Source organism: Helobdella robusta (assembly GCF_000326865.2).
Source record: "Helobdella robusta unplaced genomic scaffold HELROscaffold_75, whole genome shotgun sequence".
NCBI classification, from domain to species: Eukaryota; Metazoa; Annelida; class Clitellata; order Rhynchobdellida; family Glossiphoniidae; genus Helobdella; species Helobdella robusta.
The window spans coordinates 378,226-396,310 of record NW_008705426.1 but is presented as its reverse complement, the minus strand read 5'-3'; the positions used below and the strand labels follow the sequence as shown (position 1 = coordinate 396,310).

At 32.3% G+C, this 18,085-nt stretch overlaps 4 protein-coding genes across 4 annotated transcripts in view; 2 read left to right on the top strand and 2 right to left on the bottom strand.

The window, feature by feature from the left end:
• HELRODRAFT_194398 (hypothetical protein) overlaps positions 1-3,078 on the bottom strand; it is a 5,165-nt gene extending 2,087 nt beyond the window's left edge. Inside the window, exons 1-6 of the mRNA XM_009031539.1 lie at positions 2,826-3,078; positions 2,332-2,454; positions 2,063-2,181; positions 1,633-1,755; positions 1,139-1,273; positions 738-875 (exon numbers count right to left, since the gene is read on the bottom strand). Of these exons, the coding sequence (XP_009029787.1) occupies positions 738-875; positions 1,139-1,273; positions 1,633-1,755; positions 2,063-2,181; positions 2,332-2,454; positions 2,826-2,872 (685 nt within the window). The 5' untranslated portion in view covers positions 2,873-3,078. The remainder of the gene's footprint in view (positions 1-737; positions 876-1,138; positions 1,274-1,632; positions 1,756-2,062; positions 2,182-2,331; positions 2,455-2,825) is intronic.
• A 1,734-nt stretch (positions 3,079-4,812) lies between these two features.
• Positions 4,813-9,470, bottom strand: HELRODRAFT_194397 (hypothetical protein; the record flags this gene model as incomplete). Its single annotated transcript, XM_009031538.1, has 15 exons — positions 9,334-9,470; positions 8,997-9,111; positions 8,651-8,911; positions 8,359-8,443; positions 8,016-8,086; positions 7,757-7,806; positions 7,536-7,651; positions 7,222-7,321; positions 7,024-7,154; positions 6,844-6,914; positions 6,353-6,655; positions 5,990-6,071; positions 5,514-5,616; positions 5,127-5,231; positions 4,813-5,033 (listed from the first exon to the last, which is right to left on the bottom strand). The coding sequence occupies exons 1-15, from the start codon at positions 9,392-9,394 to the stop codon at positions 4,813-4,815; spliced, it is 1,875 nt and encodes a 624-aa protein (XP_009029786.1). The 5' UTR covers positions 9,395-9,470.
• A 394-nt stretch (positions 9,471-9,864) lies between these two features.
• HELRODRAFT_194396 (hypothetical protein) lies at positions 9,865-15,237 on the top strand (the record flags this gene model as incomplete). Its single annotated transcript, XM_009031537.1, has 13 exons — positions 9,865-10,020; positions 10,200-10,465; positions 11,094-11,291; positions 11,399-12,086; positions 12,278-12,313; positions 12,410-12,504; positions 12,628-12,724; positions 12,974-13,068; positions 13,286-13,472; positions 13,752-13,860; positions 13,989-14,101; positions 14,297-14,473; positions 14,731-15,237. 13 exons carry the CDS (start codon positions 9,865-9,867, stop codon positions 14,881-14,883), a joined length of 2,370 nt encoding a protein of 789 aa, XP_009029785.1. The 3' UTR covers positions 14,884-15,237.
• Positions 15,238-16,861: 1,624 nt separating this feature from the next.
• On the top strand, positions 16,862-17,748 carry HELRODRAFT_89951 (hypothetical protein; the record flags this gene model as incomplete). Its single annotated transcript, XM_009031498.1, has 3 exons — positions 16,862-17,112; positions 17,348-17,462; positions 17,632-17,748. 3 exons carry the CDS (start codon positions 16,862-16,864, stop codon positions 17,746-17,748), a joined length of 483 nt encoding a protein of 160 aa, XP_009029746.1.
• Between the last annotated feature and the right edge of the window lie 337 nt (positions 17,749-18,085).

The window sequence follows — 18,085 nt, the reverse complement described above, 5'->3', positions numbered from 1 at the left end:
AAAGTAACCAAACTAGTAACCAAACATTTTTCTTTCACTCGCCAACGAGCGAGTGAAAGAAAAATGAATGAATGGATGGATGGATGGGTAGATTTAACAGATGAATGAACGGATAATTGGGACGAATTGCTGAATGAAAATACTGATAGAATGAATTAAAAGTAACCAAACTAGTCCGCCAACTAACCAACCAATCAATCAACCAACCAACCAATCAATCAACCAACCAACCAACCAGAATCGACTCCAATCTCTCCGAGGAGAATGTAGCAATCAGCCTGCTTGATTGCCAGCTCTCTCGCTTCTTCCGAATCTGCCTCCAGTTCTGCTTGTTTCCTATAATTTTCAATTCAGTATTTTTGTTTAATGAATGAATGATTGACAAATTAACTAAATTCATTTTTTAAAACAATTTATTTAATGAATGAACGAACGAACGAGAAAATGAATAAAATACAAAATCAAAACAAACTTTTTATAAATAGATTTTGCCAACTCAATCATCTCCCACGCAAGTTGAAGATTAGTAACTTCTTCACTCTGTTCAATCAATCCATCAGTCAGCCAGTCAATCAATCAGTCGCAAACCAGTCAATTATTTAATTACTCAGTCAATTATTTGACACATAAATATTCGACCAACACATTTTTTTAAAAATACATCGCGTCATTTATAAATTTAATTTTAAAAAGTGTATAATCTTTAATTTGGCCTGAAAATTACGTTCCGCGCTAACCAACACTCACTTCTTTTTTTTTGCCATCTTCCTCATCTATGTCATCCTCTTCTGCAGTGGCGTCACCACCATCACCGTCTTTATCATTATCATCGCCGTCTTTATCACCATCATTTTGGTCATCCAAAGCTGCCTTACCTTTAAAAGTTTGTTTGGATGAGTGTGAATGACACTGGTGGTAGATGAGGCTTACTAGAGCGTTCATTCATTCATTAATTCACTCAATCATTCATTCACCACTTTTATCATTATTATTGGAGTTTAGACATTTTAAAGAGACAAACAGACGAGTATTACAACATGCAGAGTAATAATAATTTTTAATTTTGTTATCAGAGGAAAGATTAATTTGGCCATCAAGTTTGCCGTTGTAATCACCAACTGCCACAGAACCAACCAACCATCTTCTTCGTTTTTTGCTTCCTCCTCCTCTTCTTCCTCACCATCACCGTCTTCAGTCTTTTCGCCAGAGCCATCATCCTTCTCGTCAACCATTGCGTCAATGATCTGATCGCTAATCTTCGCTTTTTCTTCTTCTGAAATGAATGAATAAATAATTGCTATGTGAATGAATGATTGAATAAATGAATGATTGAATAAATGAATGATTGAATAAATGAATGATTGAATAAATGAATGATTGAATAAATGAATGATTGAATAAATGAATGATTGAATAAATGAATGATTGAATAAATGAATGATTGAATAAATGAATGATTGAATAAATGAATGATTGAATAAATGAATGATTGAATAAATGAATGATTGAATAAATGAATGATTGAATAAATGAATGATTGAATAAATGAATGATTGAATAAATAAATGACTGAATGAACGTCAAGTTGACCAAAGAGACAAACAGACGAGTATTACAAATCAATCCACTAACCAGTCACGTTATCTTCTTCAACAAACGAATCAAGAACGGACGGTCCCTCGCAACCATCTTCACCATCATTTTTACTACCACTACCATCACCAACCACATCACCATCGCCATCTTTTCTTCCAACTGAATGAATGCATTATCATATGGAAACACATGGAAAGGATGAGAAAAAGACAGTGAGATTGTTCAGTGTATATATATATATATATATACATAATTTTAAATACCAAATGGGAAGATTTATTTTAAAAAACAAAACAATGATGAAAAATTATTCAACGAACTTCTAAAGAAAAAAAATTACTCAAGATTGAAATATACTAAAAACAACTTGAAAAAATAACCAAAGATATAAAAATTATTTAAAAAAAATGGCAAAAGATGAAAAATTATTTAAAAAAATAGTCAATGGATTTTCTCCCACGCATACATCCACGCAGTGCATCGAAAAGGACGTCGTTCTCTATCCTCGACAACTCTAGCAGAGCTTTGCCGTACAGGAAATAGGCAGGGGCACACTCTGATGCAAGTTCACCGTGACATTTTGATCTTGGGGTTTAAATTATGAAAAATTAGTGTAAATCGAATTGCAAGTGAATTTAATTTTGAAATTTAATTAAATTCTGATGTTAATTTGTTGAGAAAAAAGTTAAATTAAGTTTCGAATTGAAAAACTAAGGTAAAATATAAAACAATAACAGTAAGGAGCAGGCTTCTTGGAGTTGATTGACAGCTGTTGGAAATTCTTTACAAAAGAGGTTCCTCTTTCCTTCTGTCAGCAATTCATCAACCTTCTTTCTATCTTCTTCACACATTTCCATTCTAAAATTACAAAAATATAAAATGATTAGCAATAATATAAATAAATAGAATTGTGAAAAAACAAATGAGGTATTTCCCATTGCAGACCACAGGATTCTGAACTTTTGATTGAAAAATCTTCTACAATTAAATTTTTATTTATATAACCTTTTTAAAAGGTTCCTAACTGCTCTGCCAAACTCTTTTTCTAATTTTTTTTACTGAACAAGTGAACAAGTCAAAAAAATCTGATAAATTTTTTCATTTATAATTTTACATGTTGTTCTCTACCCACTGCTTTAATAGAACGGCAAAAAACGAGAAAAAATAAAATTTATCGCAAATAATAATAAAATAAATTATTAAGATTTATTTATTTAAAAAAAAATTACTTTTCGGCTCCAGAAGCTTCAGCAGCAGTTTCAGATTCTGAAGACATGATATGAACTTCAAATTTTGAAGCGGAATATCTAAATAAAAACTCTTCCGAGACAAGAAGTTAAATTAAAAAGATTAAAAATAGCTATAAAATGTTATTCTAAAATTGGCAACTAGCCAATGAGAACCACGAGATTAGTGAAATTAGTGAAAGTTAAATGGAAGAGGAAATATTTCAAACTTGGCGCGTGTTACGTAAGAGAAGATGGCTTTCTTTAGAAAACCTTAAGTGCAAGGGTATGTGTGGGTATGGAATATTTGAAGTTCGAATCTTAATATTTTCACTTCGAACGCTTATTAATATGAAAATAATAGTAAAATTTTAACATCAAACTTTTTAAAAAATTGTTTTTTTTTTTTAAATTTGAATACTGTTTAAAATTTTGACGAATGTTTTAATTACATTGAAAGTTTGTGTTAATATTCCTTTCTAGCGTTCATTACTATTTATACAAACCAAATTTTATTAAACTAATGTTTTAAACATTACTAGCGTTAATGTTTTAAGCATTTAATGTAAGAATTATTGTGTTAATTAAAAAAATTCACGTTTTGAAACTTCAACTATAGATGTCGTCAACTTAGAATGTAGCCACAATTTTGGCGCAAATTTCACTAGCTGCCATTTTGTTCAATCGATAACTTCCTTGAAGGCTGGCGTTGATAAATTGTTTACTATTCAATTAAATTTTACCTAAAAAAGTTTGTCAAAGTTTGAATTTACTGTTCTGAGTTGACGGGGCTGTGTCTTGTCGCGTTTTCATGTAAATTACTAATCGTGACTAGACGCATACTCGTCTACGGCGGCAGTGGTTAACACGTGTTACTCTGTTTTTTTATTTATTGTTAGGAGGTAAAGTTAGAGATGACGAAACCTATCAGATTGGCGGTGGAATGAATTTTTAATCAGCTTTTTGCCACGTCTGTCTCTAACAAACCAAACGGAAACGCTCAGCTTTTTTACTGTGGTCTAGTTAGTAAGTATAGTATAGTAGCCAGTGTGATAAATTTCAATTCAATGGTACTTCTCTTATATGTTATAACGAACGTAACAGGTAACTCATTTTTTAATTAAATTGTAATATTAATTTTAATTGTGATGTGAAATTTTAAACACAACAATTTTTCAGATTTATTGTTGGAGATTGTAAAGTAATAAAGTTTCTACTCTACAAGTCTACAGTGGGTGGGGCTGGGAAAGATGAAGATGGTAGTTGGGGGTTTTGTTCCCAGGTGCACTTGTATTAATTTTGCCTATTTATTTATATTGTACAAATTAAACAATTCAGTTGACATTATTTTTAAAAATAAAACCATCAAATTTATCAAAAATAAATTTAAAATATAAATACAGAGTGTGTGAATGTATTGTATGTATATAGTTCTTTTTATAAACCAGCATTTTTGAATGATACAATAAACTTAAAGGTGTGTTTCTTTATAGTATTCATGTTACAAATATATAATTTATATATAAGCATATTAATGTGATAAATTCTTAACGGTTCACATTATAATTGATATTTTCAGCCCGATAGTAGGAAACAATGATATGGCTATTTTAATTAAATATATTTAAAGTTGAAACTTTAAGAACTTGAAGAGTAATTGCGTTTTTTATTAAATAATTAGGAATTAGATGTATGTGTTTAATGGAAAAGATGAATTTAAAATAAGAGTAGAAACATTTTCAGAATTTTGATAAAAAAATCTTATCAATAACTTCGAAAGCAAAATAGAATGTCTATCACAATAACCAGGAACAAATAGTTGGAAACAAACTTATGATTAATCGTTGAGATAAAAACGATCTATAAATGACGACTACACATTTACATGCATGAATGCGTCAACTAGAAATAGATATAGTAGACAAAATCGACCAATCAAATTCACCGATAGATACACGAATTGAAGCAAAGACCAATCGAATTCGTAGTACTAAACGTTGTGAACCTCGTAATTATCTCTGGGATCACTTATCGTCCCTGTTTCCTCCATGTCTTTCCAAACAATGGAAACTGCCCTGGACATTCCGGAATTGATCGGAGATTTTTCGAGTTTGTTTATAGGATGTATGCTCGCATGCCCTCTCTTTAATAGCATCTCTATCACACTTCCTGGAATGCCATCTATGTGAATTATTAAAATGAACAATTCAACTTTCAGAAAATAAAATTCATGTTATTGGTGACTAAATTACTCTTATTAAAAAGTAATTTAGTCAGAAAATATCAATTTGTTGACATTAATACCTTCACAGTATATATTTCCGTCGATCACGTAAAGCCTAGGTCGAGTGACTGCCTCTGATTGGTTCATGTGCAGGCCAAATATGTTAATTATCACTTGGGAAACATCTTTGGATAATAATGATGATGAATATGTATGAGTATGCAAATGCATGAATATTTATCAGTCTTTTTAACTAAATTTCCGTTATTCAGTTTATACAAGGCAAAAGAAATTTTTTTCTAGACAACTCTACTACTACAAATGATGTAAGGTTGGCCATTCAAAATGTTACATGAATATTCTTGCTCATATATATGGTTTGTGTGTGTGGTTGGCTGGTTAGGTGTCTATGTATGTATGTATGTGTGTGCGTGTGTGTACGACAGTCATAATAATGATTATTTGACCTAGATAACTTGACCCAGATATGGCCAATCGCAGGCCACACGTTTTAATTGTGTCATGCACTAGGCTTGATATGTAGCTTTCTGAGTAGCCTCTGTTGGAGTACTGCTTAAATGGATGATAAAAATATTAATAAAATAATTAAAATGTCAATAAAACAATAAAAATACTAATAAAATAATAAAAATACCAATAAAATAATAAAAGTATCGATATAATAATGAAAATATTAAGACGAAATTATGGTCAATTACGAATTTTATAATGATAAAACTCAAGTCTCAATGGAAGAAAGATGAATGAATGAATGATCAATGAATATGGATAATATGATTGTGATCATTAATATGAGTGTGATCATTAGACAAACAAACAACAGCAACACTAGCGATTAATAACAATAATAATAAAGAGCAATCACAATGATAATAACAAATAATAACGATAAAAATAACAAACTACACAAAAAAATAATTACAAGTACGTCTGCACTGGCCAGTCTTTCATTTAGAGTTATGCCGTGTTCTTTTGTAATGATATCATGGCCTGTATTGGACCACCTGTTGGAAGTTATATTATAATATGGCCATAATTAATCATAATTATTCGTAATTAAACATAAATATTCGTGTTAAATGGTAATAATAATAGTTTTCAATGAATCTTCATATGTATTTAACTATTTATAGTCACCGCAGTAAAATTCAATAGCTAGGCCATAGAGAATGAGGTTGAAAATTGTATTGTAACAAGAACGGAATATTAATTATATCCTAAATAATAGCAAAAATAACAACAACAACAATAATAATAAAAAAAAATAATAATAATAATAAATTACGTTATCATTGATAGGATTCCATCATTTGGACCGACGATGTTAATAAGGCTACTGTTGGATTTACTCAACAACATCAAATTCACATCAGCTTCATCCCCATCATCCTTGGCATTGTTGTTATAACCATTATCACTCTTGTTACTGAAGACGTTGTTGTCGTTGTGGCTATCATAGTTACCACTGCCTGTTTGGAAGCTGTTTGTGGATGACGGTGGTGATGTCGTCGTTGCGGCCACTGCTGCTGCTGCTGAGGAGGAGGATGTGTTCTTAATGGCTGAAGCCAACTGGATAGCCAGCAACTTCCTAAATAATAATGTAAATATTATAATATAATATTTTATTATTATTAAATATTTAAATAATTATATTGAAATATTGTAAATAATGAATATTTATGAATAAATTTAAACACTACTACTAGTACTTCTACTATTACTACTACTACTACTAATAATAATAATAATAATAATAATAATAATAATAATAATAACCTTCCATAGTTATTCATGTCATATACGTAAGTGTAGTTGGCTTCAAGTGTCTTCGTCACCAGCTTGACTGCCTGTTGTTAATATTATTATTATATTATTATTATCATTGCTTTTATTAAATAAAATTTCAGACATTATAAAAGTAGTCAATCTAATAACTATATCAATGATAACAATCACCTCAATGTAGTAATGATAATAGTCAGTGGAATTCCACTGGGTTTTTCCAGATGATATTAAAAGTTGCAAAGTATCTAATAATAGAAACATAGATAAACTAGCTTTGCCCGATGGGGATTCAATATATTTTCCTGATAATAATTATTATTATTGATTTTATTATTATCGCTTTTATTACTACGAACAAACGAAATCAACCATTGAATAGCAAGCCGATAGGATCAATGAGTTGAGCAGTATATGAAGATAACTCATTAGGTTGAAATTCACTTTTAACATCTTTGCTTGTATTTGATATCTTTGGTTGATTGATTGATTAAATATTTCATTAGCTGCATGAATGAATGAATGGATGAATGAATATTCATTCATCCATATAACAAATGAATGAATGTACAGCTTAATTAACAAATGAAAAAACCATAACAAAATTAAGTTACAGATGGATTAATTGATTAAGCAAATAATTATACTGATTGATTATAAAAAAAGAAAGAATTATAATTACTTACAATGTTGATAATTTCTTTAGCCACATTACCCTCATAAAATGACGACTGAATGCCATTCTGAGCAATACTATTGAAGAGTTCATTGAACTTTGACCTCTCACCATAGTTAGAATTCTCTATAATTATAATAAGGGTTAATACAATAATAATAATAATTATTATTTTAATAATTATATAGGTTATTTTTGCAGAAAAAAATTAACATTTTAAAATTATGAAACCTTCATTGATTATATCCAGAACTGGCCTCATTACATCACTCCATCTCCAGCTAAAATTCAGAGTTTTCAGGAATAATCAAAAAAACTTTCAAATAAATAAATAAAACTAATAGTAAATAAATAGATTTAAAAAATTATTAATATACAATAATAATAACAATTAATAATTAAAATTATAAATATACAACACATACAACAAATAATAAACAAATAGATTTGAAAAATGTAATAATTAAAATTATAAAAATACAACACATACTGGCCAAATTTCCCATGAACAAGTGCCAATCCTTTCAGAAGTGTTGGAATTTCCACACTGGGACTTTCATTCTAAAAATAAATATAAAGCCATTAATCTAAAACTAGAAACTAAATAATATCCTAAACATAGAAAAAGAGGTAGTTTAATTAAAAATAGAATAAAAAATTTATTCTACAAATAGATATATCCATTGCTTTAAAATGTAAAAAAACCGTTTTATGTTGTTGTAAAATTAAAAATAACATCTTAAAAATATACATGCTTCTAAAACAACAAAAAAACTGCAACAGCAATAACAACTATACAACAACAACTATGACAACAACAACAACAACAGAACCTTCTGATATTTAATAGTAGAGCAGGCAAAATCAATGGCATTGGTAACATTATTTCTCTGGTCTTGAATGATGATCATACCACAACTAAATTAGTATAAAATACTGCCTGCTAGACATAAATATATACATACACACACAAACATATATACATCAATATATTTGTTAAGAAATAGCACTGCATTTTCAGCTTTGATCAAAGCCCAATCCTATTTCTATAGACAAATATATGTACATGTATACAATAACAGCAATCAAGCCCCCAATACAACAACAACAGACATGTGCACAAACCTTCCAAGACCATATTCTGCAGGATTTAAGACAGCTTCACACAATGAAACAGCGACAGCAGTATCTACAATATTTCCACCTTTCAATAACATTGGAGTTCCCAGCTTAGAGCACCTGCCATTCCTACTGGATACAGCTGCATGCAAATCTGCCGGTGGGGGTCCAAGGTAAATAGTACAAATTAGGGCAATAGTTATGGAGGCTGAGAAGAAGATACTAAATAAGATGATGTTCCGAAATTCTTCTTGAATTTCACAGTTCCTGGTAAATAATTAATGAATAATTATACTACTAAACTCTTTATATACAGACAGACAGACACTCACACAGACATACATATACTTACAATATTGGAATTTTCTTCATTGGAACTTCGATTATAGCCATTGTATCAGAAGTAGTTATGTTCTCAGCTGATGTTGAAGATCTAGAAATCTGGTCATCATCAACAACATCACCATCTGTGACATAATTTATAAAAAAATCAAAAGTAACCATCACTTTCCATTTGATTTATTTATTTTAATAATTCAAATCTTTTAACTTTTGAACAGAAAATAAATAAATAAATACAATTCATATAACTAAATTTTAAATGAATAAGAATTAAAATAAAATAAATTAAAATAAAACTAATTTTAAATTTTATTTTGAAAATCAGCCAAAAACTAAAAAAAGTTTACCTTGATCATAAGCTTTATTGACGATCGAATTACTGAAATTATCGTTATTGCTGCTATTCATTACGACTTTTGTGTGAGATTTCAAAAAATTAATTAAAAATATAATTTAATTCGCATAAAAATAATACAAATATTTACAGTTTTGAAATTTAAGAGTGGATTTTAATGGAAAAGATTAAAAAAAATAAAAAGTGGATTTTAATAAAAAACTTATTACGAAAGAGTCCGCTAAAAAATAAATGGTTGTCATCTCATGTGAACGATCTCACTTATCTTACGTGCTGTATTCTGCGAATTTTTAAATAAATAGTTGTTAAAAACTGCGAATTTCGTTCAAAAAAAAAAGAACTTTAACACTATCTTGATTCTTAGATCAGACATTAGACTGATTAAAACTGTTGAATTTATTTTTTTTTTCAAATTTAAAAGGTTCTTGTTTAGTTATTTAAGGGCGTTTTTGTTTATTTTTAGTAATTTAATAAGTAAAAAATAAAAAATTCTCGTCGTAGCCTAAGTAATTAGTGGTTGAGGATGTACGGATCCGGACCAGTAAACTGTGCCCAGTGGGGATTGCCTGAAGATGAGGTGACGTCAATGAAACACTATTTTCTGTTCAGGGGATTGAGTGCAACTTCAAAAACGTTTGAAAATGAAATAAAACAGGATACCACTGCAAAATCTTTTAGAGTGAGTTTATAGAATAATGAGTTTATAGATATTTATTACAATTATTCATATAAATTTAAATTTAAAAATTCATGCTTGATTCAATTTAGCTGGAATTTTATTGGAAATTGTGTTGGGTAAATAATTTTTGAAAATTAATCAAAAATTTTTAATTCACTAACTCCTTAACACAAAACCAGGCAGACAAAATAGCAGACCAACTCTTATCTTACTGTACTAACTTTAACATCTTGTCCCTGAAAGATTTTTGGAGCTTTCTCGAACAAACAATATTTTCAGAACTAGAGGGGGATCAACAAGAGGTGGCCAATAGACTTTACAATCGTCTGCTCAAGTTGTACATTGTATATGCATGTAGAGCTAGCAGGAGCGATAAAGTTTTCGAGTTTTTTGATAAAATGTCTACACACATCACTAATAATAATAACTCTGAATGGACTGACTGGTTCTGTTAGTGTAATTTTTGTAGCAGTTGTTAATGCAATTGTCCTTGAGATAATAAATATATTGTGTTTCATTTATTTCCTGATCTGATTAAAAATTTTAAAAAAATTTTGTAAAACCAGCAGTATATTATAAACAGATTATTTTAATATTCCATAATATATATATATATATAATATATGATACTATCAATTAATCAATCTTCGTTTTGCTGATATATGATACTAATAATCCTAATAATATTCATAACAGCATTGCCATTTCAGAAGACTCCAGAAGATAATGTAAAATTTTCAAAGTATTTCACATCTCAATGGCATGATACTTTTGTACTTTCGTTGAGAAATTTCCTCTGTACTGTACTTGCTAACATGAATATCCTTTGTTTGTTTGTTTGATGACAGTTGATTGGGGTTGGCTGGTTGGTTAGCTAAAGACATGTGATTGGTTGGTTAGTTGGTTGATTGAGGACAGTTTATTGGCTGGTTGAAGACATCTGATTGGTTGGTTGATTCAGGTAAGTTTGGTAGATTGTCCGACCGGCACAAATTAACTCAAATTATTTTTCATAACTTTAAATAAAATGGCCTAACCATCCATCCAACTGCCTACCTGTTTATAACACAAAGGCCTGCATTGCTGAATTACAACAATGACTTCTATAGGATGAGTTCCTTAGAGCTTGAAAATGCTACTCTGAAGTTAAGATTAGAAAATTTGCTCAAAAACAAGCCACAAGTTCAACAGATACGACAACAACAACAACAATGTGCCAATAATATTGATGCTGATTTCAATGTGCTGGATGATTTTTATGACCTTAATAGGTTAATTTTTCACTTTTGTTTTTCAAAAAATTTAATTGTATATAAATATTATTGATAATTTTTAATAATAAGAATAATTATAACAATAATTGTTATTCTATGCACAGACCACAGCAGTTAATGTTAGCAGATGGCACCTTGATGACGACCTCGACGGCGGCACCGACCACGAGGAATTCACTGTCAACATTGATCAGAAACTTTACTTCTCCGTCGATCAATAGTGCTTCCTCCGACAGAAAAGTCGAAAAAAAATCGACTGCATCGACGTTTGGAGCCTCAGCGGCGGCCACAGTAGCGTCATTTACGTCTACAATGACGTCATCACCAGCTGCAACTGCAACAACAACAGCCAAATTAGCAATGGCGTCAGTTAGTTCATTCAGTTCTTTTTTTACTGCTTCTTCATCTTTGATGGGTCCACAAACGCCAGCTACTGCATCGATCATCGAAAACCACACAAAAACTTCTACTACTACCGTAACCGCTTCTGCTGCTGCTACTGCCACTGCCATTAACACTACTCAGAAACCACAACAACATTTGACAACGACGCCAGGAAATAATTTAACGTGGTCTGCATTTGATTGTATGCCTACTTCATCATCTCCAAGTTATGCTTCTCATTGTGTTGGCTCTTTAAAAACCGACACACCAGTAGCTACAACGACGATGATGACGTCATTAAAAACTACAACAACAACGACAAATTATGACGTCAATAAACCTCCATCTTTGAGCTGTTGCTATGAAGAAGATGAGGATGACATTGTTGACGCTGGTGGTGATATTAATGTTAGCATTGAAATGCCACTCCTCCTTTATCTGTTTCTATTTATTTGCAAGTGCACACTCACTCATTCATCCGTCTGTTGATACATTTTTTTATTTGTTTGTTTATTTTTCTTTCATTCATTCATTCATTCATTCATTCATTCATTCATTCATTCATTCATTCATTCATTCGTTTATCCATCCATTTCCAGGAAATTGCAAAGATAAATTATAAAGTTGTCAGGAGGGTTGGTCAAGTTTTTCGTCATTCATTCATTTATTTAATCATTCATTCATTTATTAGTTAATTAATTAATTAATTAATTCATTCATTCATTCATCAGGATGACTTCACTGAACATACTGCCCCCATCGTTTCTTGCAGACTGAGCTATGGAGGAAAATCGGTCGCTAGCCTCGATGCTGAAGGAGTTATGAAGTGAGTGAGTGAATGAGTGAGTGAGTGAATGAATGAAGGAATGGATGGATGGATGGATGGATGGATGGTTCAGGGTTTTCAATTTCAATTAATTTTTCAAGTATATGACCAATCACATTTCAGGATTTGGACCAATCAGCCAACGATTCAGACTAGAGCCAGCACAATGTCCAAGTCCATTCTAACTTCTTTGGAATGGCTTTCAACATCCGGAAGATACGTTTGTATAATAATAATAATAATTGTTATTTTTATTATAATTATGAAATTGTCATTTATCCATTGGTTGTTTATCCATCTATCAATCAATCGATCCATTTATTTATTTATCCATTTGTCCTTTTTTCTTGTTCATTCGTTCATTCATTCATTCATTCATTCGTTCATTTATTCATTCGTTCATTTATTCATTCGTTCATTCCCTTTTTCATTCATCCACACGCTTATCTTTCCATCCATTCTATTGAAGCTCTTGCTGGGATCAAGAGTAGGCAGTATCAGGATATTCGATTCCAGAGATAGGCTGGTCATCAGAGAGCTCAATGTCGACTCTAATTATCCCAAGTTTGTTTGTTTGTCTCTTTGTTTGTTTGTTTCTTTGGTTGTTTGTTTGTTTGTCGCCTTGTTTGTTTGTTTGTTGTTGTCAATCACACAACTATTCCATCGATAGCTCAGTCACAAACTCGCTGAATTATTCCATCTTAATCACCAGTTAATTGCATATTAATCACTTTACTAGTCACACAAATTCAATCAGACAATCAACCAACCAACCAATCAGGACCGTCTGCATATCCAGCAGTCCGCATGGAACAACTTTTGTGACGTCATCGTCCGGAAGGTTGATCAGCAGCAGCAGCAGCAGTAGTTTTACGCTACCATCGCAACATCAACCGCAACAGCCACTCAAACAATTGAAAACTGGAAAATTAACTGTTTGGGATTTGAAAGATGACGTCAAGCAAGATGTGAATTCATTTTTTTTACAGCGCTTCCATCGACCTCATGCGTCTAAATTAACTTATATAAATCGGCTTTAACTTACTAGCTGTGAGAATTAAATAGATGGCTTATCTCATATTTTCTCTTGAATAATCAGTAGTTATATTAATGAATTATGAAAATTAAATAAAAGGTTTCGCTTATTTTCTCTGGACCGATCATTAATTAGTTAATAAATTATGTTAATTAGAGAGCCTTAGTAATAATTCGAGATCATTAATTAGTTAATAAATTATGTTAATTAGAGAGCCTTGCCCATCTCTCCTGGACCGGTCATGATCAGTTGCATGACGCACAGCCTCGGTGGCAGTTTGTTGCTGTGCGGTGGCGTTGATGGCTTCGTCAGGGTCTACGGTCAGTTTCGCTGCCTTTACACTTTTGCTACCATCTTCATCATCATCGTCGTCATCATCGTCGTCGTCGTCGTCGCTTTGTGTACATTCATCATCGTTTTTTGTACATTCATCATCGCCAACGATTAGACATGCGCGTGTACAACTGCGTCCTGCAGTGGCAGACGACTAATCATGACGTCACCGGTGTTTCCTTTGCCGGAAATGATAATGCCTGTTACGTCACGGACAGCCTTGGCCTGGTTGGTTGAGCTATTAATTGTGAAGAATTTTGATTGGTCGGATTTTAGAAAAGCTTGAAATTGGTTGGAATTTAAAAGGGGTTGTGGTGTGTCGTTAGCTAGAGTTTTAAAAATGATGTGTTGTGACTGGTTTGAATTTATATTGATTGGGGTTGAAATTGACGATATATTGATAGACTTTTTTCATTTTCAAAGTTCTCAAAGTGGTCTCTATCAAACATCAGCATGAAGATCTTTGAACAGAGCGTCGACAAATTTAACAGTTTAAACGGCCGAAAGTCCAATTCTTATAATTGTTGGCGGTCCTTCGTTTTGAATGAAAGCTCAAGCCATGCTCTGATCTGCCATGGTCCCAATGCTGCCGTATATATGGTTAGTTATTGGCAATGACAATTGTAATTAGTTAACTACAAATAATAATTAGCTTTTAGTAGTTAAGAGACCGACCTAGAAAGCTTTTTTCAGTAATACATAATCGTAACTATTCGGCCGATTCAAGATATTGTAGTGCATTTTTGTGTGTAAAATTTTTTTATTATTTTGTATTTAAATATAGAGTACAATTTAATAGGACGATAAAATGGATATCATGATTTATTGTTTTAATTATAATCTTTTTTGTCTCCTAGATAAATGAAAATGGCTTGAAAGAAGAGCTACCATTAAGTGATCAAGTTGATGACATCGTCTGCGTTGATTGGTCGGAAACCAGGTCAACCAACAACCTAATTACGGCCACAAGCAAGGGAAATATACAGATCTATCAGTTGAAGATGATCTGATAAGGCTTCGGTTGTGAATTACAAATTTATTTGCCATTTTAAAATTATTTGATTTAATTAGCATTTGAATTAATAACTTTATTTTTTTTTGTATTTTATTGCTTATGAATTCATGGAACTAGGTAATGTACTATTCAATATGGGTGTGTCCATGATGTATGAAATATTATTGCATATATAGTTTATTCAATTGTTGTATATTTATGTAACGTATCGTTTCTCTAATATTTCATGAAGTTTCTGATCTGCAAATGTTTGACACTCATATGGTTAATTCTTTCGTTTTGTTATTTCGTTGTTTAAATGAATGAAATTATTTTTTTTTAATGTTGAAAATCATCGATTTACATTCGCTTCGATTGTTCCGTGAAAAGTCGCGTTAACGCCCGCCCGATGCGGACGAATTTTAACATAAATATTATCAAAAATGTTAATCTGGAAAGAAAGAGACATGCTAGAATCAAAATAAAACCAAGTCTACGGAAAATCAAGAGTTTTAAAATCAGGTGAGATATAGATAAGAGGAAACTTAAATCAAATGGATTGAATTATAAAAGGTGCAGCCCCAGAAACATGGCCAATGACAACCAAACTGGAACAACAACTTCAACGAACCGACATGAAAATGCTCCGATGGATGCAACGAATTAGTCTGAAAAGAAAGCAACGTCCTACCGCGGGGAACTGGGTCTCTGGACGCTGAACGAAGGTTGATTGAAATTCGTTGAAAGTAAGAAAGCCAAATGGCTTTTTGAAAAAATACAATCTGTCAACACTGATGCTGCTTAAACGACGATTTCCGGTCGAATTTCATTGTTTCTGTTTTTTATTAAAAATCGTCAAAAATGTCGTTTTATGTGGTTTAAATAATTGTAATTATTTTCTCACTTTAATGTGCGATTCGGATTTTTATCGAACGATTTAATTTTAAACAATTTTTCAGTTATTGATTTTTTGTTAATCGAAACGTTGTGCCCACGACTTAGGCTGGTAAAAATTAAAATTCTTTTTGCTTGATTAGTGAAATAAGTTAAATTGCTGCCGATTGTTTATTTGACGGAAAAATGTATAACGTAAACGGTCATCATGTTATGCCCGGGATGCCCGATATGGCTTTCCGGGGCTGTTTTGAAGATTTCTTCCAACAAAATCTATTACAACCCATGTCTAGTCAAGATGAAAGGTGATTTTTCTATATAATTATTTTTTCAACTTTTATTTTGTGTTTAACTAAAGATGTCTGCAATTAGTTGCTTAAAAAATTAAATGGCTAAAATTTTATTTTTAAATCATTTTATCTAAAATTTCTTAAAAATCCAGACACCAACTTCAAATGCATATGATGGTAAATCAGCATCATCATCATCTACCATCTGTTCCAGCTCTTCTTCCAGGGTCCGTTGATCTTTCCCAGGGCCCCACATCATCTCATCACCACCAGCATCAACATCTTTCACTCGGCCAACCACAATCATCTTTAATGCTGACCCCACAAAAACAGACTTCAATGCTGCTTGCTGCTGCAGGTATGCACGTCAAACCAGAAGACTCGTATGCCAGTACTCCATCTCCTAATCAACACTCAAGTAGTGGCAGTCATAAAAACCATAACAACAATAACAATAGTAACAACAATCACAGTAGCAACAACAACAACAATAATACCAACAAATCACCAAACAACAACAATAATAATAATAACAACAGTAGTAACAACAACAGTAACAGTAATAGTCAGCAGCACATTCAAACTACACCCCCACCATCTTTCTCATCACCTCAACGACTTCCTCAGTCTCCACCGACACCATCTCCCAAAATCCTAACTTCAAACTCTCCGAACACTCCCCACATGAATGACATCATCAACCAGCAGCAGCAACAACAACACAAACAGCAGCAGCAACAACAACGAAACAACTACCAATCATCATCTACAACATCAACACCAACAGCATTATCCTCTAATCCAATTCCAATGGCTAGAAAATTGCACTCATGTCCAGAATGCAATGAGTGTTTTGCCCAGAAAAAGAGCCTGGCTTCACACATGACACGTCTCCATGGTCCTCCCGATACTCCAATCCCTCGACCACACGTGTGTGAAGTTTGCTCGAAGGCATTTACGCTGTTGACTAATCTAAAAAAGCATAGCATCATTCATACAGGCATTAAGCCGTATCAGTGTGTTGAATGTGGGAAGGCTTTTTCTCATCTCGTTAATCTCAAGTATGTTTGTTTGTTTGTCGAGTTTGTTTGTTTGATTGTTGAGTTTGTTATGAATTTTTGTTTGTTCATGAGTGTTTATTTGTTTGTCCTTTTCTGTTTTTCATTGAATATCTTGCTCATTTGAATAGAAAGTATCACAGAAGCATGGACCGATAGCTGAATGATGATGGAATGGATGAAAATGTGAATGATTAAATGAATTTTATTTAATTGATGAATGAATAAATTACTGAAGGAGTCACGGTAGAATCCACAATGGAGAAAAACCGTACATCTGCCAGACGTGTGATCGCAAATTTGCCGTCAAGTCTAACCTCACCAAACATCTGGCTGTACATAGTGGCATCAAGGTTACTTTTGTGTGGCTGTTGATGTCTGTGGTGTCTGTATTTGTCTGTCTGTCTGTCTGTCTATTTGTTCATCTATCTATCAATCATTTATCTATTTATTTATCCATTCTTTCAATCAATCCATTTTTTCATTCGTTATTATTACTGTCCCATGCCAACTACTTACCAGGCTTATACCTGTCAGGAGTGTGGTCGTCAATTTTCATTCTCTGCCAACCTACGCAGCCATATGCGCATCCACAGTGGGGAAAAACCTTATGAATGTGTCGACTGTGGACACAGGTGATTAATGGATTGATTGATTGGCACAGGGAGTCCGATTGGATGAATGAATGAATAAAAAAAATAATTTTTATTCAAAATTGGATAGATGTTTTGAAACATACATACATACGTCACGACGACATGATTGGCATGCCATACATCTGTACAGGTTTACAGTATCCTCGAACCTCAAGAAGCACACAGCTGCCATGCACAGTGGGATTAAACCAACGAGAAGACGCAGTCGTCCCCAGCAGTCGCAACTACCGCCGCATCAGCAACAGCCACAGCAACATCAGGCGCAACACGATGACCAACAACAACATCGCAACGATCCTTTAACAGGCATCTTCAAAACT